The 24,023-nt window shown below is 52.0% G+C and overlaps 1 protein-coding gene across 1 annotated transcript in view; it reads right to left on the reverse strand.

Moving 5' to 3' along the window:
- CD99L2 (CD99 molecule like 2) overlaps positions 1 to 24,023 on the reverse strand; it is a 124,081-nt gene that overhangs the window by 6,033 nt on the left and 94,025 nt on the right. Inside the window, exons 3-5 of the mRNA XM_056130174.1 lie at positions 23,692 to 23,760; positions 21,978 to 22,058; positions 19,522 to 19,584 (exon numbers count right to left, since the gene is read on the reverse strand). Of these exons, the coding sequence (XP_055986149.1) occupies positions 19,522 to 19,584; positions 21,978 to 22,058; positions 23,692 to 23,760 (213 nt within the window). The remainder of the gene's footprint in view (positions 1 to 19,521; positions 19,585 to 21,977; positions 22,059 to 23,691; positions 23,761 to 24,023) is intronic.

Consider the following 24,023-nt stretch of genomic DNA (forward strand, 5'->3'; position numbering starts at 1 on the left):
TGTGTACTTTTTTGTGACTCAGCGGCGGGGCGGAAAAGGCCAAGGACTCCTTCTCCCTCCGTGTTAAGCCTTGCTCCAGAGCATTTGAGGGGACTTGAACTTGCCAATCTTCACGGCCCTGGAGCTCCGAGGGCGTCGCACAAGGTCACCAGGGTGGCCGTGTTATGTCTCATCAGCGGGACAAGGCCACGGCCGGCCTCATCCCTGGTTGTCAAGGCACAAAGCCTCAGCCCTTTGCACCCCTCTGTGCCCCCAGGCAATATCCTCCCCCTGCCAAAGCGGGTGCATCCTGGGCGGGATCCCCGCTTTGCTTAGTCACCCGGGGGACAGCGCTCCACGACCCTCCCCAACTGCCTGACCTGCCACGCTGCACAGACGCAGCAGCAGCTGCCGAGGCCCAAAATTCCAGCCCGCTCGGGCCGCGTTCTCCTGCAGGGGCTGAGCCCGTGTCCTCGCTGGGCTGTGGGGGACACACAGACATGTGGGAAGCAGCATTCCCTCTGCCAGGCGCGAAAGGGAGGCCCCCTCAAACCAGCACCCTCAAACCAGTGTGTGCGCTGAGTGCGCGCGGCTGCTCCTCACTGTGCTGGGGACACGGGGGCGGGAAGATGCCCAAAGTGTGGACACAGCCCTGCGCCGCGACAGTCACAGACCAAAGCTGCTGGAGTATAGAATAGGGGTTGGGCAATCCCTAGGGTCCAAGGGCCCTGGGACACAGTAAGTGCGGCTGCAGCAGCGGCAAACCGGCTCCAGGCTGGGCACGGGTAAGTCACCAGACCTTCCCAGAAAAAAAGCCACAGGGACCGAGTGTCACCCCCTACTCCCCGCTGCCAAGAAACCCAGCCTTCCTCTGGGCACCACCTGGCACCGATCACACCTGCGATGGCTAAGAAACTGTCCTTGCCCGTGGTGGGGAGCTTGGGGCAACGGCGGGAGGTACCTGCTGGTAGCAGCAGACTCAGCACCTGGACAGGGAGTCAGTTGCCCCAACGGATGCCCGAGGCTGGGGAGCCTCCTTGGCTGTCACGGGGGGCGCTGCTACCAGCCATTTTGGAACAGGTTCTGAAGGCAAAGGCGGACAGGCGGGGAACTCCTGAAGACAACGCTAGTTCTTAAAGGAGGGCGATATCCGAGTCTGAGAGAAAGCAAGCAGCACGAACGTGCAAACCTCATCCTCGCTTAAGCGTAGAGACACACCCTGTGGGCACTTTCCGGGGTTTCTTCTTACAGACTTTGTTTTATTGGAGGGTGAGGGAGCTCACCACTAAGTGGTGCTCAGGGATCACTCCTGCTGGTGCTCAGGGAAGCCTACGTGGTGCTGGTGATTGAACCAGGGATGGATGTGTGCAAGGCAAAATGCCCTACCCACTGTACTATCTCTTTGGCCCCTACAAGTTTCGTCAATAAAACAAGTATGTTTGCCAAAGAGGAATTGAGTGGCAATCATGTTCAGTCAGAGACTGAGACTATAAAAACCAGCTCCCGGAAGAGAACAGTGCAGTCTCCTGCCCCCGCGCCTGGCTGTCCTCGCCGGGGCCCCTTGGAGGGGAGCAGGTTGAGCTTTCCTCCCTGCCCCGACCAGGGCTCCGGCAGCCGAAGACCTCCAGGACCAACCACCACCATGCTGAGACCATTCTCCGCACACATGACGGAACCAGCAGAGGAACAAAGGCATGCGGGTCCCAGGGCTGAGATCTCCAAGCCTACTTGGATCGGGGCTGAGCATCCTCCACCCAGATCCTCCAAATTCCAGTAGGCGGGGGTCACACCCACCAACTGGCCCCCTGGTGCCATGTAATCCCATCAACGGCCAAGACTCAGAGACTATAAAATCCAGCTCCCGGACGAGAACAGTGCAGTCTCCTGCCCCCGCGCCTGGCTGTCCTCGCCGGGGCCCCTTGGAGGGGAGCAGGTTGAGCTTTCCTCCCTGCCCCGACCAGGGCTCCGGCAGCCGAAGACCTCCAGAACCAGCCACCACCATGCTGAGACAACTCCCCGCACACCTGAAGGTACCGGCAGAGGAACAAAGGCCAGCGGGACCCGGGGGCTGAGATCTCCAAGCCTACTCGGATCGGAGCTGAGCATCCACCCAGATCCTCCAAATTCCAGTAGGCGGGGGTCACACCCACCAACTGGCCCCCTAGCACCGTGTAATCCCATCAACGACCAAGAATCAGAGACTATAAAAAGCAGCTCCCAGAACCGGGACATCTTATTATGACATCTTATTATCTCATTCCTACTTTGGACAAACTGGCAGGCTACCGAATGTAGCCTGCCCACACGGCAGAGTCTGGCAAACTCCCCGTGGCGTACCCAATATGCCAAACACCAGTAACAATGATGGGTCTCATTCTCCTAACTCTGAAAGAGCCTTAACTCAGACATCTTATTATGACATCTCATTCCTACTTTGACAAACTGGCAGGTTACCGAATGTAGCCTGCCCACACGGCAGAGTCTGGCAAACTCCCCGTGGCGTACCCAATATGCCAAATACCAGTACCAATGATGGGTCTCATTCTCCTAAAGAGCCTTGAATATAATCTCAGGGCTAGGATGAAAGAGACGTTACTGGGGCCTGCTCGAGGCAATCGACGAATAACAGGATGGTCGTGATTCGTGATTCGTGACATGTTCAGTCTATAGTCTACTTTCAGTATGCTTCTCCCATCCTGGGAGGATCCTCCCAACACCCTTTATTTGGTGCTCCCTTCTCTATCTGAGCTCCCTTTTCCCCTAGCATGTGTGGCTGGCCTCCAAGCCATGGGAGGGCTACTGGGATCAGTGGTGGTGGAGGATGGGCACTGGTGGAGGATGGGTACTCGATCCTTGTATAACTGAAACACAAGCACAAAAACTTTTAAGTCTACAACTGTACCTCATTGTGTAATCTCACACAACTTGGGGGCGCGGCACCCACACGGCGGCGGCTCTATCTCTCCCACCACCCGCGTTCGGTAGTCTCACCCTTCTACCACCCCGGAGAGGTCGATGGCGATGGTCAGGCGGAGGAAGGAACGAGGGCCAGGCTGGTTCGTATTAGTCGTAGTTTATTCTGATTCTTTCCTCTTCTCCTCTGTCTCTCTATCTCTCCCCCATTCTTCCTCCCCCAGCTACTTCATTCTCCTTCTCCATTCCCCTTCATCCTCTCTGAACTCTCTTCTTCCTTCTCCTGCCCCTGTCTCACTCCTACAGTACAGTTAAATCCTCTCTCCTGAGGAATTGGGGGAACAATTACATAGGTGCGGTCACAATCAATAGGGGTGGAGATCAACAGGGGTAGAAATCTTAGCCTCAGGGAAGACCGCTCCTAGGACAGATCCTTCCTTAGCAGGAGGACCCACCCTAGAGCAGAATTCCATGGGCGTGCCTCTCCTCTCTTTGACCGACAAGCATACAAGAATATAATATAAATCATTTTGTATGGATACAGTAAGAAATATCTTAAACTTATAGAATTGCTCTCCTAGGGCCATCTCGATCTCAGACTACGGTGCTCAGGCCAGATAGTCTTTCCCACCCCTAGCAGGATCCTAGTCTTGTCGTTACCTTGGATCATGACAGCATTTGTCCATGATCAAACTCTTAACTTATAGTTAAGAATCGTGGCACTTTGGCCTGGCCCATTTCGCTGCCAGGGTAGCTCACCGCTTGCCCTGGGTCCATTCAGTCCCTCGTCGGGACCCTGCTTTTGGGGTGTTAGGAACTATGGGCAACTGAGGCTTAAGTCGAGAAAGATGATGCCCGGGAGTGAATAATATTCAAGGCCAATCAAATCCTAAGTTACAAAGCATAATGTTAACGTTCTTTCTGTATCTATACAAAAAGGATATTGCATTAAAGTAAACTGCTCAAAGACATAAGGAGAGGAGAAAGGCAATATTGACTTACAGTACAGCTTCAGTGTCTAAGAAGGATGAGACCTTACAAATTGGTTGGGGAAGAGAGCATAGAAGAGGTTACAGACAGACAAAGTAATGGGAGTGACTCGGGAGCACTGTGATGGGCACAATCTGATAAACCTAAGCTCCGTGTACTCCAACACCTCATGGTGTTTCACTAATAAAAATTTTTAAAAAAGAAAAAGAACTTATAGATATAAAAAACAAGTATGTTGCACATGGTGTTCTGAGTGTTGAACCATGTAAGCCCTGCTCCTTCACTGCCCCTGAACCGGACAAACAGCCCCGAGGGGAGCCATGGGCATGGGCAGGGGCTGGGGATGTACCACACAGCTGGTGTCTCTCCACCTGTCTGCTGAGTCCCCAAAGGGACCAAGGGCACCTGACAGAACCAGAAATGCCCCGGGCAGCACTGTCCACAGTGCAGTTTGCTGAAAGGACAGAAAACAAACCATAGAATAGATGGGCCACTGGGGACCGGGGGCGGGGGACCACGGTAGCAAGACTGCGACAGTTCCAGGGGCTCAGGGGGGCTCCAGCAACTGTCACAGGAACCCCAAAAGTAGAGACCCACAGAGCTATAGCCCCCCATCCCCCGCCAGCCCTAGGAACCACCACAGCGCTAGGGGCCTGTCGAACAGTGGAGACTGCCAGGGTTGTGGGGGCCCCAGAGTCCATTCACCACCGAGCTAGGGAGGCCGCCGGGGCGAGGTGCCACACAGCGGGACCCATACCAAAGTGGCCTCAGAACCCTCAAGTGCCACACGGACCCCGAAGCCGGCGTCAGGAAGCGCTGAGGGACGGGGAGGTCACCCCACTGACAGCACCGGCAGTTGAGTCCTCAGGAGCATGAAGCTATGGAGACCAGAGCGCTCAGGAAACCAGGGTGGCGGCTGCTGAGTTCTGGTCGACACCGCCAACAGGTGCCCTTCCACTCCGACTCTCGGCCGCGCCTTTCCTCACCCGTGTCAAGGACTGGCTGGGAAAGGGTCACAAGAACACCCAGGCCTGGGACAGTGATGGCCATTTCAGCCCTGATCAGGGACACCGGGTAAACCAAACACATCTCTCCAGAAGCTTCCTCAGCAGTCAGACCCCCTCCCCCCAACACACACACAGGGGCACTAAGGCAGCCTCATCTAGCATGACCTAGGGAATCCTGAGCCCCAGACACAGGTATGAAGGTGGCCAGAGTGTCATCTGTGGAAAGTTCTGGAAATGCATGTCAGCACAAGCTACAAAATACAACGTACAAAAAGTGTACATTTTTATTTGTTTGGGGGTCACACCCGGCAATGCTCAGGGCTTACTCCTGACTCTGCGGTCAGAAATCACTCCTGGCGGGGCTCAGGGGACCATAAGGGGCCCGGAGATCGAACCCTGGTTGGCTGTGTGCAAGGCAAGTGTCCTTAGGTGTACTCTTGCTCTGAAAGTGTACGAGTCCAGTGCCACCCAACTATGCACTGGCACCGGCTCCATCACTCAATGTTTGGCCGTGTCGATCTTACGACCACACAAAAGCTTCCAAAGAAAGCAGATGAAGAAGCCTGGAAGATTCCTGCAATTGATCAGAGGTCCCTGCGGGGAGAGAACGCAGAGCCCCATGTAAGGAACTGTGAGTGAGACCGACGGTGAGACTGGGAAAGTCAAGGCCGACTCTGCTGTGTCCTGGCACCCGTGGGACTGCTGTGAGCTGGCCCTTCCGCTCACGGTCCTCGGAAAGACCCGCCTGAGAACAGCTCACTCCATTCTGAGACCACAAGGCGACATGTGGTGACCCTGACAGAGAGGTAAGAGAAAGTGCAAGGACCCAAATTAAATCCCCAGCGTGGCATGGCCCAGAAACACCACCAGGTGGCGCTCTGGACTCTGCAGCAGCACTGCCAGCACAGAGAGGGAGGGCCTGGGGCGGGGGGAGCCCCGCAGCACCCCCCCACACACACCGCCAGAGCTTGGAGGCTGTGTTTTTTATGGAAATTACCAAAAGTTTATGTTTATTGAGATAATCATAAGCTTTATGTTTTTATTTTGTTATATACAAAAGTCACTGTCACTGTCCTCCCGTTGTTCATCGATTTTTCTCAAGCGGGCACCAGTAACGTCTCCATTGTGAGACTTGCTGTTACTGATTTTGGCATATCGAATACGCCACGGGGAGCTTGCCAGGCTCTGCTGTGCGGGAGGGATACTCTCGGTAGCTAGCCGGGCTCTCCGAGGGCGGAGGAATCGAACCCGGGTGGGCCGCGTGCAAGGCGAACACCCTACCTGCTATGCTATTGCTCCAGGCCATATATATAAAAGTAGTCTTTGATTTTTCTTCTGTTTTTTACATTTTTTAATTGAATGAGCGTGAGCTACAGTTACAAAGCTTTCATGTTTGAGTATCAGTCACACAGTGATCAAACACCCATCCGTCCACCAGTGCGCATTTTCCACCACCAATGTCCTCAGTATCCCCACCATTCCGAACCCTCTCCCTGCCTCCATGGCAGACAATTTCCCCCATGCTCTCTCTCTACTTTGGGCATTATGGTTTGCAATATAGATACTGAGAGGCCATCACGTTTGGTCCTTTATCTACTTTCAGCACACATCTCCCATCCCGAACGGTCCCTCCAACCATCCTTGACTTAGTGATCCCTTCTCTCTCCCAGCTGCCCTCTCCCCCAGCTCATGAGACAGGCTGCCAACTATGGAGCAATCTTCCTGGTCCTTGTCTCTACTGTCCTTGGGTGTCTGTCTCACCTTATGCTATTTTATATCCCACGAATGAGTGCAGTCCTTCTAGGTCTGTCCCTCTCCTTCTGACTCATTTCACTCAGCATGATCCTCTCCATGGCCATCCACATTGAAGCAAATTCCATGGCTCGCCGGCACCACGAGTGAGCCCTGCGCTCGAAGCCAGGCGGAGTGAGCCCTGAGCACAGCTCTCTGTGCCCCCAAACACAGACCTGCCATCCAAGGAGGGCTGCAAGCCCAGCGCCGCGTGGGCAGGCACAGAGGCCAAGGGCCTTGGGGAGCCCCGGCGCAGAGAGGTGCTTCACAGCTGGCAACGGGCTTGAACTGATCCTGGAGCTATTTGAAAAATTCTACCCCAAATTTACTGAAGACATTTCCCAATATCCCCAGACATAGCTGAGGCTGGAGACTGAACAGCCGCCATCTGGATTCTAACGAACATATTGCCAGGCTCGCACTCTCATATGTCCATCCACCCGGCCGGCTTTCGTGCGCTCCTGACTCTCTAAGAAAGGCGCAGCCATGAGATCACCCCAGGACGCTGCCTACCACTGCATGCTGCCATGGGATTCCCTTTCTTTAGGGAGAACTGCCATCCACTGAAAGGCACGACTCTTAACGTGGAGCATCCGGGAAGCTTCGGCAGACCCACCCACCGTGAAATCCCTCACCCCATCCACATCAGGAACACTACCGTCAGTCCAGAAAGTTCCCCTGTGCCCTATCCAGTGAATTCCTGTCCATACCCCAATGCCATCTGTAGGATAACACTCTTTTGTCCTTCCTCGGGTAGCTTAGGTTTGTCAGGTCACACCCATCTAAGGACACTGAACTTGTATTGTAAGCAATGTCCTTTCTGTGTGGACACAGGAAGACAGTTGATATTATGCTTTGTGACTTGGGAGTTGATTGACTCCAAATAATATTTACTCCTGGGCATCTATTTCTTGACTCAGTTGCCCTTAGTTCCTAGCACCCCAGAAGCAGGGTCCCGACGAGGGACTGAATGGACCCAGAGCAAGCGGTGAGCTACCCTGGCATCGAAATGGGCCAGGCCAAAGAGCCACAATACTCAACTGTAAGTTGAAGGTATGATCATGGACAAATGCTGTAATGATCCAAAAGTAAGTAATGACGAGACTAGGACCCTGCTGGAGCTAGGAAGATTTACCTGGCCTGAGGACTGCGGAATGTACAGTGAGATGTTCTCAGGAAGAACCAAACTAAGTTTATATCTCTTACTGTGCTCATACAGAATGACATTGCTAGAAATATTAAAGTAGATTTATTACAACTATTTAAGTAGATTACTAACTGAGGGAAGAACACACCCTTGTTGGGATCCCACCCTTGAGCGGATCTCCTAGTAATCTGGAGTAATCTCTGTAGATGAGATTTTATCCTTGAGTTAATCTCCTGGAGGAGTGGTCTTACCTCTCTTTGTTGATTTGTCAGTATTCAACCCACCTTTATGTCACCGCCTTATGTGACTGCTATATAAACTAAGACTGTAAGCTCGGGAAGAAGAGAGTCAGAAGCGAGAGAGCTCGGGCTCCAGAGATCCAGAGTCAGAGCCAGAAGGAGAGAGGTTCCAGATTGGGGCCCAGGAGAGAAGGAGGCAGAGAAAGACAGGAGTGAAGAGGATTGGAATAAACTACTATTGATATAGACCGGCCTGGCCCTCGTTTCTTCTTCGGTCTGCCCTTGGCCAACAGCCGTTCCGATCCAGGCCACATACAGCGGCTCAAGAGCACCGAACGCGGGTGGTGAGACAGTGCCATCCAGTGAGCCCGTGAACACATAACCTTCGGCATGATAAGATTTTAAAGCCATCCACATCAGGAACATTACCGTCAGTCCAGAAAGTTCCCCTGTGCCCTATCCAGTGAATCCCTGCCCATACCTCAATGCTGCCAGCCACAGACCCGAGTGGTACACATTTACCTGTGGGGAACAGAACATCGTGCGACCAGAATGTATGCATTTGTCAATAAACAGCTTCCTTTGGTGTAATGTTTTTGATATCTCACCAGGTTGCTTCACATGCCAACAACCCATTCCACAGTATAAATATATCAATACATCACAGTTTCTCTATCCACTGTTCTATTGCCGCTTGGGCAGCTGACTGTTGTTTGTGTAGCTGTTATAACTGTCAATAAAGCTACTATGTGCTTTCTTTTAAAAAATCTGTTCAAGAAGAACAGATCTTTCTTTCTTTAAATTGAGTCTGTATATCATTCCATAGTATTCTAGTTTGAAAAACTTTATTAAATGATATTTTTCTAAATTCATCTGCATTTTCCTGATTATGCCAAACATTTTGGCTCGGCCAGGCTGGCTGCGTGCAAGGCAAACGCCCTACCACTGTGCTAACATTTTAATTGCCTCAATGTAAGTAAATAAAAGGAATACAAGCAGTAGTCCGACAGAGAGCAATAAACCCTTTTATATGTTTTAGCACTATTTTAGCACTCTCCTCCCGTTGCCCATCGATCTGCTCAAGCGGGCCCAGTAACGTCTCCATTGTGAGACTTCTTGTTACTGTGTTTGGCATATTGCATACTCTCGGTAGCTAAAAAATAAGAAATCTGTTCGGTTTTCTAATGCCCCAAAGTAGAGAGAGAGTGTGGGGGAAATTGCCTGCCACGGAGGCAGGGGGAGGGTTGGAAAGGGGGGGATACTGGGGACACTGTGGGGAAAATGTGCACTGGTGGAGGGATGGGTGTTTGAGCCTTGTATGACTGAAACTCAAACATAAAAGCTTGTAACTGTGTCTCACGGAGAGAGAGGGAGCGGGAGCGGGACAGGGAGGAGAAGAAAGGGAAGGGGAAGGGGGAGGGGAAGGGGGAGGGGAAGGAGGAGATAAAAATATGTTTGGCTTTCTTTGGGTTTGGTTTGCGGGCTACACCCAGCAGTGACTGAGGCTTACTCCAGGCAGTGCTCAGGGAACCAAGGCTCCTGCGTGCAGAGCACACACGCTAGGCCTGGGAGCCAGCTTCCATCCTCAGGCTGTCTTTGGAAAACAGATGTCTTCTTTCCCTTGAAGAGCAGCGACCTTGCCGGGTTCGTGCTGGGCCCTCTGCTCTCAGGGTTCGGAAAAAGCTCTATTCTCAACACCCATGGACGCATCACCAGTCCACACCGTTGGTAGTCTTGAAATGAAGTCATTCGGGGGGCGCTGCTATGCCACTGGGGTTTAACTGCATTTCTCCAATGAATAACGCTTCCGGACCCCATAACAGAACTTCTCCTGTGTGAAGTGTCTGTCCAGATCTTAGGCTTATTTTTTTTTTTTTTGCTTTTTGGGTCACACCCAGCGATGCTCAGGGGTTATTCCTGGCTCTGCACTCAGGAATTAATCCTGGCGGTGCTTGGGGGACCATATGGGATGCCGGCGATCGAACCCAGGTCGGTTGCGTGCAAGGCAAACGCCCTACCCGCTATGCTATCGCTCCGGCCGCGGCCTTAGACTTATTTTTGATTTTCTACTTTTCCATCGCTTCGTAGTTTGAAACCAAGGACCAGCCAGATGAATGCCGGGGTGCCCACGGCTCCCTCCGGCAGCTGCAGGGGAACCAAGTGAAGGCAGGAGATGGTGGAAGAGGCTGGCACAGGGCTGGGGTGAGGCTCAGTAGCACAGCACTTACCTTGCACATGTGAGGCCCTGGGTTTCACCGAGGTAAAGGCAATGACCCAAGGGCGGGGGGTTACTGTGATGATGGGTATGAAGAGAGGTGTAGAAAAAGAAGATTCCAGGTTTACAAGCTACCAGAGCAGACATCTTGCATGAGATAATGAAGAGGGCCATGGCCAAGGACAAGGATTTGATTCCAGTGAGAAGAGCGGCAGTAGGTGCTCATGGCCCCGCTCCTGCCACTTCTCAGTCATCAGTTCAATGGAGAGGCCGGGGGACAGGCCGGAAGACTTAGGGTCTGGCTACCCAGGGGACCCAACGGGCATTGCCAGTTAGCGCAGCAAGTGAAGAGGCAGATCCGGCAGCTCCTTTAAGCCCAAGCCACTCATCTGCCATTCCACCAGAACAGGGGACAACCCCAGGGAGCTGGCAAAACTCTCAGTGTCACTGCAGTGACCCGAAGCTAGGTGCATGCATGCCCAGCAGAGACAGTCTGGTACTAGACACTGAGACAACCAGAGTCAAGTCAAGTGGGCCCCAAGTAAACCCTTATATCTATGGCCAATGGGTTTTCCACAAAGGATCCAAAACAATTCAGTGGGGGAAAGGATCATTTCATCAAAAAGTGGTGCCAGGACGATTGCGAATCTGAACTTGGACACCTCGCTCAGGAAATGGAGCAAACTGAAAATGGAGCAAACACCCAAATGCGAAAGCTAGAACTACAAACTCTTAGCTGACCTAGGCAAAAAGTCTTTAGGACCTGAAGTGTTCTGAAATATCAAAACATGAACCATCAAGAAAAAGTTGCTAAGCTGCACTTTATGTATATTCAATAATTTTATTTTCACTTTTTTAATTTTTTTTTTGCTTTTGGGGTCACACCTGGCGATGCTCAGGGGTTACTCCTGGCTCTGCACTCAGGAATCACCCCTGGTGGTGCTCAGGGGACCATATGGGATGCTGGGAATCGAACCTGGGTTGGCCGCATGCAAGGCAAACGCCCTACCCGCTGTGCTATTGCTCCAGCCTCTATTGAATAATTTTAAAATTAAAAATAAAAATATTCACCCCCCAATCCCATGTACTTCCAAAAGTCCGGCAGCCACGCCCATACCCCACAGCCACTGTCATAGAAACTCAGCCATCCGCCCAGCTTTACAGATGTACCACTAAATCTCCGAAGAGTAGCAAGACAAGCTGTTAAAACTCATAGGTACACCGGTCTCCCAGCTGAAAACTCTCGGGCGCCCTCAGGAGGTGGGGCGGGCAGCATCCCCAGCAGGCAGGCCAACAGGCCAACTCCAACCTTTCCCCACTAATCTCTGGAGAGACTCCAAACTGATACACAGGTACACAGGTTTTCGGGCTGAGAACTCCAGGGTCTTCTCAATGTGGGGGTGGGTAGCCTTCCCCATGCCTAGTTCCTGAAGCCCTGGCAGCCACACCCACAACCTACAGCCTCCGCCATGTAAACTGATCGGCCCGGCTCTACAGATCCTGGAATTCCTGGAGTGGCGCCTCCAAACTCCACAATACGGACAGCCTAGTAGGAGCGCACCGAAGAGATAGGAAAGTAACAGACGCCAACGAAGATCTACAAACAAAAACAGTAACACAGGCGGCTCAACGAGGAACCAACAGCTCCGTAAACCCTCAGACCAGAACTTAATGACCCCATGGTGATAGAAATCATTTTCACAGATTCTCTTTCACTGTAGTATTTGTTTAAAATTCCATTAGCTACTGACTTGTAGCAAGCAATATAACATAAATAATTTTGTGCCTGCTAAGAGGGCTGGAGCGATAGCACAGCAGTAGGGCGTTTGCCTTGCACGCAGCCAACATGGCCGACCCGAGTTCGATTCCTCCGCCCCTCTCGGAGAGCCCGGCAAGCTACCGAGAGTATTCGATATGCCAGACACAGTAACAAAAAAAGTCTCCCATGGAGACGTTACTGGGCCTGCTCGAGCAAATCGACGAACAATGGAAGGGCCTTTTTTTTTTCAAGAGGGCAGGCTTGGGCAGTGTTTGGGAAACGGAGGGCACAGTGGACAGAAGGTCACTCTGGTGGTGGGACTGGTGTTGGAACACTGAATGCTCATCACAACTGTTTTATGAACAACTTTGTAAACCACAGTGTTTAAAGCAAACACTGTCCTCCCATTGTTCATCGATTTTGCTCGAGCGGGCCCAGTAACATCTCCATTGTGAGACTTCTTGTTACTGTGTTTGGCATATCGAATACGTCACAGGGAGCTTGCCAGGCTTTGCTGTGTGGTCGAGATATTCTCAGTAGCTTGCCAGGCTCCCCAAGAGGGGTGGAGGAATTGAACCCGGCTTGGCCGGGCTGACTGCGTGCAAGGCAAACACCCTACCACTGTGCTATGTCTCCAGCCTGGAGCGGGAGTGTTTAAATAAAGTAAAAATAAATAAATAAGATGAAACACTGTTAATGAGGGCCGGAACGATAGCATAGTAGGTAGGGTGTTTGCCTTGCACACGGCCGACCTGGGTTCAATTCCTCCGCCCCTTTCAGAGAGCCCAGCAAGCTACCGAGAGTATTCTGCCCACACAGCAGAGCCTGGCAAGCTCCCTGTGACATATTCAATATGCCAAAAACAATAACAACAAGTCTCACAATGGAGACGTTAATAGTGCCTGCTCGAGCAAACTGATGAACAATGGGAGGACAGCGCTACTGTTAATTACGCTTTTCATGCATACGTTGTTCCAACATCACACCCATCCCATCCTATCACCCATGGACCAAAGGTCCCTCAAGCTAACCCCTCTCCCACGGAAGTTTAGTTCATGAAGTCTCCAGTTCTAATGCCTCTGTCCATTTATTGTTCGCCTACAATGATTTCTTACATCCTACAATTGACAGAGATCCTTATGTTTAATTTACTGCAGATGAGGTGACACCTATTCACATGTAGATGAATAAATCTGAACTCCTCAAAGTAAAAAAAAATCTACTAGGCAAGCAATAATACTAAGAGAAGGAAAAGTCACAAGCTAGGAGAAAATGTTTGAACAATAATATACCAGAGGACCAGAGAGATAGTCGTAGGTAAAGTAAGTAGTTAATAGCAGTAAGTAGTAGTAAGGTAAGTAGTAGGTCTTGCACATGATGGACTAGGGTTTGATACTGGGCACTGTATATGATCAGCGGAATCCCAAAAGGAGTGATTACTGAGCATCACCAGGTATGCCCCTAAAACAAAAAAAAAATCATATACCGAAAGGCTAAAGAGAAAGAATAGGGGTTAAGTCACTTGCCTTGCATGCAACGGGCCCGAGTTCAATCATTGGGATCTATGTTGCCTCAAGCACCCCTAGGGGTCACTCCTGAGTAAAGAGCTAAGAAGAGCCCTGGGCACTGCCCTGCATGGCTCAAAACTGCCCAAATATAAAACAGTCCTGTGCAAGGCAGAGGGGATGGGTCAATGGGCTGAGCATGCGCTTTCCATGCAGAAGAGGCCTAAGTTTGACCACTGGCTATGATGATTCCCCCAAGCACTTAGCCAGAAGAAGCCCTTGAGCACCAATAGGTATGGCACCCAAAGTTTAAAAAACAATTTAAAAAACCATGTACTGGGGCTGGAGTGATAGCACAGCGGGTAGGGTGTTTGCCTTGCACGCAGCCGACTCGGGTTTGATTCCCAGCATCCCATATGGTCCCCTGAGCACCATCAGGAGTAATTCCTGAGTGCATGAGCCAGGAATAACCCCTGTGCATCGCGGGGGGGTGTGACCCAAAAGGCAAAAAAAAAAAAAGCCATGTATCCAGAGATGCAAAGAACTCATAAAAGCAAACCCAACTCTAAACATGAACGAAATATCTGAACGCCAAAGAATATGAAAGCGATACTCAGTATCGCTTCTCTTTTAGGAACTGCAAAGGAAAACAATGAGTGAGAGCTGTGAATCTGTTTGAAGTCTAAAATTCCCCCCAAACTGACATGATCAAATGTTGTCAAGCAAACGGAACGTTGTTCCTGGCTTGTGGGAAAGCGAGAGATTCCAGTCACTGTAGCATACAGCAGCTACCTGATTGTCAGGATCAAACTCAGTCTCAGCAGCCATCAGGTGCCGGGTGTTGACCGAAACTGCCACGGGAATGTTTCCAGCAACTTTATTCACAAACAAGCAAGCCAGAGAGCTCCAAGAGGCGAATGGCTACAACTAGAAGTGAAAGAAGTCACGGGGATGAGGTTACCTCCGGTAGGAGTCTAATCCAAAGCCTTTCAGAAAAAGTCAAGGTAGAGGAAGTCAACAGATGAGCAAGGGCTGCAGCACTGAAAAGCAGGAGTGAGAAGGAGGGAGGGACTGAGCACCCGGGAACTGCATACATGACCTTCTGGTGGCCAGCACTGTTCCATCCCTGGACTGCTCCCGGAGGGCGACCACGTGATCTGCTTCAGGAAGCCTCACAGTGTCTCACCGAAGGGAAAAAGCAGCGTAGACAAGCAAAGAATCAAAGACCGACCAGGTGGTCCCAGGGCGGAAGTGAAGATGGGGACCAACCAATGCCACCATGTTCGGATCACATGGATCTCCCCAGGACGGAGGAGGCAAGAGAAGGAAGCTCAATCAAGCAAGTTTGCAAATGGTGTTGGAACTGCAAACTTCAAGGCAAACCCACAAGAAGGTCTCCAAGGCCGCTGGACTCTAGTCAGGGTGTCTTGTGGGGATAAGGGGTCACAATTCAGCCAGCGCATGTGGACTGAGCAAGTCAGTGACTGATGGAGGGTTGGTTTCTTCCTGCAGGGAGGGAAGTGACAGAAGCAAGAAAGAAGAGTCCAACAGCCCGTTTAGGGGCTGAAGCAAAAGCAGTGGAGAGGGCACTTGCCTTGCATGTGGCCAGTCTGGTTTCGATCCCTGGTACCCCATATGGCCCCCTGAGCACTGGTAGGAGTAATTCCTAAGTACAGAGCAAGAAGTAAGCCCTGAGCACTGCCATGTGCGCTCCCTAAGCCAGAAAAAACAGACCATTTGGCACTGGATTAGAACTAAAGACATACGTATGAACACGTGTTAAGATTTAGTTAGAAAGAATTAAACCAGCACAGAATGATGCAGTGGGTAGGGGGGTTGTCTTGCACGCAGCTGACCCCGGTTCAATCCCCAGCATGCCGTATGGTCCCACAAGCACTACCCGGAGTGATCCCTGAGTGCAGAGTCGGGAGTCAGCCTGAGCACAGTCAGATGCGGCCCCCCAAAAAGAAACAAAGAAGGAATCGGAGACATAAACGAAAAACCTCAGCAACAAAACAATCCAATCCAAACACAGAGGAAGGATATGAGCAAACACCCCCGGCAGAAGATACAGAGATAGCCAGAAAGCAGATGGAAAGGTGCTCAGTATCACATATTACCCGAGAAATGCAAGATCAACACAACAATGAGCGATCGTCTCACACCTGTGGGAATGGGTATGCCGAACAGCTGCAAATAACCAGTATTGGCAGGGATGTGGTAAACACAAGGAACTGTGTCAGGAAAGTCCTCTGGTTCAGCCTCTACGGAAAACACTAGGGAGACTTTTCAAGAGACTAAGAGGAGAGCATTCATCCGACACAGTGATTCCACTTCTTGGGCTCGACCCTCCAAACAGTCGTTCAAGACCACTTACGCGCACCTTATGTTCATTTCAGCACTTGGCAAGAGAGGCAGGATTGGAAAACAACCCCAAGGTCCGACAGTAGATGATCAAGAAGCCGTGGTATAGTAGAATGGAATAGTACGCAGCTATAAGGAATGATGGAATCCTGCGGTTCACTGCAATGTGGCTGCAAACGGAGGGTGTCGTGTTAAGAGAAATGTCAGGTGGAGAAGAACAAATGCGTGGACTGTGGAACACAGAGAGACAACACACAGGAGCACAGTACAGTGGGTAATGGCACCCCGCTGGCCTCGTATTAGAAAATCAATTAACAAACGGGGGGGGGGACAAAGATCAGACCAGAGGAGGGTGATGAGGGGCCTTGGGCACTGTGGTGGCCGTGGGGAGCGTCACTTCGTACTACTGATTAGAATACTCCTGTAACCATATTACCTAAGTTATATAAAAGCAGTTTTAAAGTGCTGTGTTTAGCTCTCCTGAACTCCGGACCCTTTTTTTTTTTTTTGCTTTTTGGGTCACACCCGGCAATGCTCAGGGGTTACTCCTGGCTCTGCACTCAGGAGTTACTCCTGGCGGGGCTCAGCGGACCATATGGGATGCTGGGAATCGAACCCGGGTCGGTCGCGTGCAAGGCAAACGCCCTACCCGCTGTGCTATCTCTCCAGCCCCTCTGGACCCTTCTTGATGTCTGACACTCTTTTCTTCCATTGTGAGGAGAAGGACATATTGAATCCCACACCCAAGAAATCAGACCAGCAAGCAACAGCACTGGGGGGAAAAGGAGTCGGACTGAGGGCCGGGTTGGGCACACCAGGAGGTGCTCAGGGCTTACTCCTGAATTGCTCAGGGGCCCGCTATGCCCTGGCCTGGTGGGCTGTGTGCAGGGCAAGAGCGCTAACCCCTGTGCTCGCTCTCCGGCCCTGCCCCGTTTCCCGTTGATCATCCTTGAGCTCCTCCAATGCTTCATTCTAAAGGCTGGGTGGGCTGGGGAGACGAACCAGGTCGCTAGCTAATGTCAAGACCAAACAAGCAGGGAAAGCTGGCGTGCCCTGCGGTGGCAGCTGGAAAACGCTTCAGGCTTTTCACCCCGCAGCGGGCCTTAGCTGCTGAATGTCAATGGAAACCAGGAAATCACCTTCCCCTTTGCATTTCCAACGGGAAGTCTGCAGGGCTGGGAGTGAGGTGCTGGGATCTCCGGAGGCTTGAAGTGTCCCCCTAAGACACGCAGGGCCTCTCTGTCCCTGCCCTTTCCCTCCTGAGCCTTTCTTCCCCCAGAAGCAAGGACGGGAGTCGAGGATTTCCCTCCGTGTTCGGAAGTCACAAGGGCTAAGAGGTCACTTCTGTGTTCCGGGGCACATCCGGAAAAGGCTGATTTGTGTGTTGGGGAAGGACGGGCCACACCAAAGTGTCCTCAGGGCTGACTCCTGGCTCTGTGCTCAGGGATCACTCCAGAGGGGGCTCAGAAGAGGGTAGGCGGTGCCAGAGATCAGCCCTGGGTCAGCTGCATGCAAGGTGAGTACCTTCCTAGCATCCAGCCTGCAGTGAGTAAGACTGTAGCGCGAGGGGGAGTGTCTGGAAAGCCCTGGAAGAGGCTGAGCAGGGGAGTCACAGAGGACCAAAGAGCAAGTCCAGGGCAGCCGGGAGGGGAAGCAGCCGTGGGTACAGACGACAGAGCAGACACCCTCACTGGCCCGAAGATCTCACTGAATTCAAGAGTCAGGGAAGGGGCTGGAGCGACAGCACAGCAAGGAGGGTGTTTGCCTGGCATGCGGCGAACCCGGGTTCGATTCCCAGCATCCCATATGGTCCCCCGAGCACCACCGGGAGTGATTCCAGAGTGCAGAGCCGGAAGGAAACCCTGAGCATCGCCGGGTGTGACCCAAAAAGAAAAAAAAAAAGAAAGAGACAGGGAAGGGAAGAGGGCAGAGGGCCTGGTGGCAGGAAGGGGCTCTCTTCGCCAGAGACGTGTCACCATCATCTACAGCTCCTAGCCAGCAGAGACGTTTTCTGGAGAAGAAATAAACACGTAACGCAGATAGCAGAGTTCGGAAATGAGTCCCTGGGTGTACGAACCCGGCTGCAGAACGCCGTCATTAGGAGCGGTTCTGTGCTGAGGACCATCACTTAGTGAAGTGGCTGTTACCTCTGCGAGTGGGGTGAGCCTGTGTGACGCACGCAGAGCCTCTGAGAATCCCACTGTGCGCCTCTCAGAAGCGGCGTCCGCTTAGCGCTTGCACTGGTTCCGCTGGATTTCCTTTATCTTCCTCCACTGACACCTTTAATGACGGCGGATATAACCAAAGCTAACAATTGATTATCCTTTACAAGAGAAGTTCAAATATGAGCCTAATTAAAGAATTTCCTAACACTTCCTCCTTGCAAAAACACGGACTTTTAATAAGGAAGCGCCCCCCTCCCCCTCCCCGGACATGTCATTCAGATTTTCATTTGCGTGCTTATGCGCTACTTCTGCCTCATCTCACCATCTGGAAATACCATTTGTCACCCAGGAGTAATTGGCTCATTTGCTGGGTTTGCCCTTTAAATGTTCCATGTTCTCCTGACACCTGTGAGTTTCATTTAGAGGCTTTTAGAGTTTTTTTTCCTCGGGATGATACTGTCTAGAAAGGTGTTCTGAAGGACAGGTTGGACTACAGTATCCTTTAAGCAGGAGAGAACACTGGTCCCACCTGAGGGGCGCACAGTTACGGCGAGGAAGGCGCAAATGCCACGGCTGCGAGTCCGGGAAAGTGTCGGGGTTACACCGGGAAACGCGCAGCACTCGCTCTGCTCAGAACCACGCCGGCCTGTGATCTGCCGTGGAAACACACTGCCAGCGGCCGGATTACAACCCCCAACAGCGATCCTGAGCGCAAACTACAAGTTACAGCACGCCTGGCTAGGACCGTCTCCACACAGCATCAGTTACCGACACACCTATTGTCACAATAGCTTTCCGTCTCTGGAAGTGCAGGGGGAAGGGCAATGACCCGGCCTTGGTGACGAGGGGGTGCAGGCATGGAGGTGTGATCTGAAGGTGTTCCCTTCCCGAGGTGCCGCCTGTGTCCCCACTGCGTCTGCCTGCTTAGATGCCTGCCTCGCGTTTCCCAGATGCAAACAGCCCGGCGCACACGCACGCACGGGTTTGTCTCGCGGACTTCCGTTGCCGTGCAAGGTAAGGTCCCATCACCCGGGATGGCAGGTGACCGCGCACACGCGGATTGTTCTGAACTACTTTTACAACTTGGAAGTCTTAGACTACTGCAAAGGATCCCAAGGAAACGGCAGCCTGGCTCTGCTCCGAATCTCTCCCACAGCTCGGCACAGCGCGTTGCCTGGGGGGAGGGGGAAGCAGTTTCCAACGGATCCTGTGTCGCAGTCGCTGTCCCAGCTTCTGCTAGGCTGGGCCCCGAGACCCCAAGCAGGACAAGGGACACCAGGGAAAGGGCAGCGGTATTTCCAAATGACCTTCTGAACACTGCCTTGGGTGACGCGGCTGCTTTCATTCTAGAGGGAACCCCAACATGCATATAGGGTGGCCGGGGAAGAGGCCATGTCTGAGGGGCGCTGCCAGCCAGGCTCCTCGCCCCCCCCCACAGTGCTCTTACCTTTACCCTTGTCCGGCTTGTAGTTATCGCCCAGAATGTCCTCAAGATCCTTGTCTGAAAATCCTGCAGGAAACCAAACGTGTCCGTCAGTGCCCAAACCCTTTCCCACGGCAATAAACTGGTGTGAATGCTGCCCGACTCCACCCCCACAAAATAAGCTGGCCCGATGAGAATGAGCCAAACAGCCCCCTCAAGGCCCTCCCAGGACCTGTGAGACAGCAGTCATTCAACAGCAGGGGCGCCATGCAGAGGAGGCATCACCCCAGTGAGACACTGGAATCGAGCAACGGACTTCGACTTTGCACGAACCAAAATCAAGCTCGTCGTGGCAGGCCCGGTTGGGTCGGGGCAGACCTTTGAACAGTTGAGGCCTGCCTGCAGCCCACATGCTGGAGGCTCCGTGCCCTGCCCTCGGGGCTCTTGGCTCTTGGTCTTGAAGCAGCCCTGCAGCCCTGCAGCTGCAGGGACGGGCAGTCCCCCAACACCCCACAGCTGGAGAGAGGAAGACCTGATCTCAGGCGCCCCCAAGACCTGAACGCTCCCAGACCTTGTCACCCAGAGAGAGGGGAGCGAAGGAAAGGAAACGGCCTCCACTCCCTGCCTGGGTGCTCAGCGGCTCTGCAGCGGTGGAAATGAGGCCAGGAAGCAGGGCAAGGGTGCAACTATGACAACTCGCCTCCAGCCCCTCCTTTCCTCGTGCGCATGCTCACGGGGCTAGTGCTGAGAGGCTAGCGTGGAAATGGTCCAGCTGCTCTTCCTGCTGGCCGCAGAAAGGCCACTAGCAACAGGAAAAATCCAGGGCTGGGGGCTCTGACTTAAAGGCTACCACCAACGGGGTGTAGCCCACTTAACAACTGTACCCCCAGACAGAACGAAACGGGACTACCACTTCATAAACGACCACCGGCCAGCGGCTTGGCCAGTGATAAGCTGGGAGGCTGAAATGAGAATTTTGAAAACTCATACCCACTACTGTGAGCCCCCCTAGCTTGGCACCACTGAACACATTCTCAGAAACCAAAATCACCCTGCCTGCCGCCCCCCTCCCTGCCCGTGGGGATCCCCAGGGCGGGAATCTGACTCTCTTGCAGGCAGTCCTTGTGTGGTATTATTTAACTGCATCGGGGCTGGAGCAGTTTGCAATGTTACTGACACTGTTTTGTATTTCTGTAGCTACTGCACCACACCCTTCCCCATTATCTCACGGACCCCCCAGCAGCTCCTTTTATTTACATCATTTCTAGAGCCTGGGGCCACGGGAGGAAGGCCGAGGAACCTCACCTGACAGGGAATCATCTCAAGCCTCCAATCCCCTTTCCCGCATATTTGCCTCAGCTCTGAATCTTATTGCAAAAGAAATCAACTGCATTGCCAGGTTCACAGCGACCGTCCGGATGCTCTGCCTCCTGTTTCCCTCCCACCTTAGCGCTTCTCTCAGCAAGATCAGGAGCCGCGGCATTATGGATCTCTAGACACGTTCAAGGGAGTGGGAACTGCCTGATGAAGCACGGCGTTATTCGGAAGAGGACAGGACCGCAGGGATGCAATGTTTCCTATGTGACCAACGTGTGTCGGTACCAACCCTCGAATGGGTAAAAGGTCCCTTAAAGGGCAAGAGGGCCCAAAGAGGCTTCAGCAGTGCTAAGCATGGGCACACGGGCTTTTCCGATCTTCTCGGAGCATAAGCCGGAAGAAACAGCGAGTAGTCGTTTCCCGGTGTGTTATCAAAGAAAGCTCTCAATAGTCTATACGACACCCCCACATTTTCCAACTACACACCTGCGTGAGGACAGATGTCCTTCAACATACCACAAGAAAAGAACTTCACAGGGCTGGAGCAATAGCACAGCGGATAGGGCACTTGCCTTGCACGCGGTTGACCCGGGTTCGATTCCCAGCATCCCATATGGTCTCCTGAGCTCCGCCAGGAGTAATTCCTGAGTGCAGAGCCAGGAGGAACCCCCGTGAATTACTGGGTGTGACTCCCCCAAAAAATAAGAACCTCAGGACATGTGAATCAGGCTGTCAGGCCTGTCCATCAAGATAGCCGCTACAGAAATTTGAAAACACGCACCGCAAAAATCTTCTCACTTAATATTGGTTTTAATCTTGACAAATGTTTTTTCTCCTAAAGATCCTAAAGAGGTTCACATCTATGGGTTTATTACTATCCTATTTTAAATTAATAAATGGCTAAGATGTTCTTCAGTTTTGGTACAAAGATGACAAATATTGACAGGTATGACCCACCCACCGAAAACAAAAGCTTTGAGATGCTCGATCCGGGGAGTCTTGAGATCAAAAAGCTGGAGAACCACGACTCTGGGGTTTCTCCCGTGCTTTTTAGAAGTGGACGGGTGGATGGGGATGCTTTTTAGAAGTGTGGATGCTTTTTAGAAGTGGATGTGACACAAAAAAGCAGGGAGTTCCAACGCCTCCAAGCAGCAGGGACTTACCTCCTCCTCCTGCCCCCATGCTTGGCTTCTTCTGGTTATCACTGGTATCATCCAAGGCATCAGCCAAATCGAAATCTAAACCTGCAAGGAGCCCGAAACATAAGGAAAACCACCAACCGGTGAACAGCTGAGAGAAGATTCCCCCACCAAAGCCCACACTCACAAATGCACACAGTATCTCTTTTAAGACAAAGACACAAACTGGGCCCCGACTTCTTGAAACCAAGATAATGGAGGAGTCGCTGTCTTCTGCCTTCGCGGCATGTCACTGGGTTTTCAACTTACTTAGATTCCTAGGTCTCCTTTACTTGGGCGGGCAATCAGACCATTTCAATACTATGCTCGTGACTTGAGATACTATCCCAAGACCCAAACCCAGCAAACACAGGGAGCACATCCTGTCCAGTCAGGGGGTCTACCACCCAAAGGCTGGCCATTTCTTTCTTTCCTTTTTTTTTTTTTTTTGCTTTTAGGGTCACACCTGGCAATACACAGGAGTTACTCCTGGCTCATGCATTCAGGAATTACTCCTGGCGGTGCTCAGGGGACCATATGGGATGGGATGCTGGGGACAGAACCCAGGTTGGCCACGTGCAAGGTAAATGCCCTACCCACTGTACTATCGCTCCAGCCGCTGGCCATTTCTTTACATCATTGAAAATGCCTGAATGATGATGGGTGCTGCTGTAGAGAGGTTAAAAGGACTGTAAGAAGCGTCACAAAGAAACAAAAAGTTCCAAAACTCTTTGCTCAAAGACGCCACAGGAAGCTAAACGCTCTTCTTCAGAGCTCCCCAAAGGAAAGGTTTGCTGGGCTCCAGAAAACTTAAACATCTAGTGCTGGAACGATAGCACAGTGGGTAGGGAGTCTGCCTTGCACATGGCTGACCCAGGTTCGATTCCCAGCATCCCATATGGTATCCTGAGCACCGCCAGGAGTAATTCCTAAGTGCAGAGCCAGGAGTAACCCCTAAGGATCGCCAGGGCTGACCCAATAAGCAAAAAAATAGCAAAAAAATAACTTACAACATCTACGTCTTCCTGAATTTAAAATGTAAAAGGGTTGAAGAGGGGAGGGGGTCTCATTAAGGTATGTTTTTCAATTTTTCCCAAGCAGAACTTAAAAAAAACACACACACAGAAGTCATAAGGGCTAAAGCTATGGCAGTGGTAGTAGCATAACCGCTTTTAATGTGCAAGGCTCTGGGTTCAATACCTGGCACTGTGTGGACCTCCCCCCCCCCCACCAAGCACTGCCAGGCGTCACCCCCACAACTATAGCACACACAAAAAAATCCACAAGAGGATAGGCCAGGGAGATTGCTAGCTCAGGAGTTAAGGACATATGGTTTGCATGATTCCAGCCCCAATTCAACTGCCGGCACTGCATACACCCCAAAACATGGAAGTTCTAGTCCGGGGGGGTCCTCATTCCCAGTGGCTATGGTCTTGGTGGTCCCTGCCACTTCAGGGACTGAGCATTGAGTCATCTGCTCTAGTTGACTGAGAATCACCAGAGTAACCCCTGGGGTCCCTTGAGCACTTCTTGGGAGTGCTCAAGGGACCCCCCCCATAAAACTACAGAAAGTATAACGATCAAGCCTCTCAAATCCATTAAGCAAAGCCAGCGTTTAGATGAAGGTCGCGGGCTTGGAATTCTGGGTGTTTCTCAGGAAGACACTGTCCAGAGCGAGTCCCCTGTCACCCTCCATTACCCGCAGGCTTTGCCGGAGCTCTGGTTGCGGCTGGTCTCCGAGTTGTGGTTCCAAAAAGGTCTCGTCTTTCTGAAAGAGGAAAAGGGCAGACAGTGAGGGAGGCATATTCAGTCACGAAATCAGCGGCCACTTCCTGGCTCAGGCCTTGCCTTAGGCGACCTGTTAAGCTTCCCAGTGTCTCTTGGTGGCTGACAAAGAGATTTAAGTTTGAATGAAATGGGTCCTACTTGGTTTTCCTTAGACAACGGTGATGATGAGAGAGCTGTGGTACTGCAGGGGACCTGGGGGTTCCAGGGAGCAGGACTCGAGCTCAGACCTCTGGGAGATGATCA

The sequence above is a fragment of the Sorex fumeus genome, unplaced genomic scaffold (assembly GCF_029834395.1).
Source record: "Sorex fumeus unplaced genomic scaffold, SorFum_2.1 ptg000075l, whole genome shotgun sequence".
In the NCBI taxonomy this organism is placed as follows: domain Eukaryota; kingdom Metazoa; phylum Chordata; class Mammalia; order Eulipotyphla; family Soricidae; genus Sorex; species Sorex fumeus.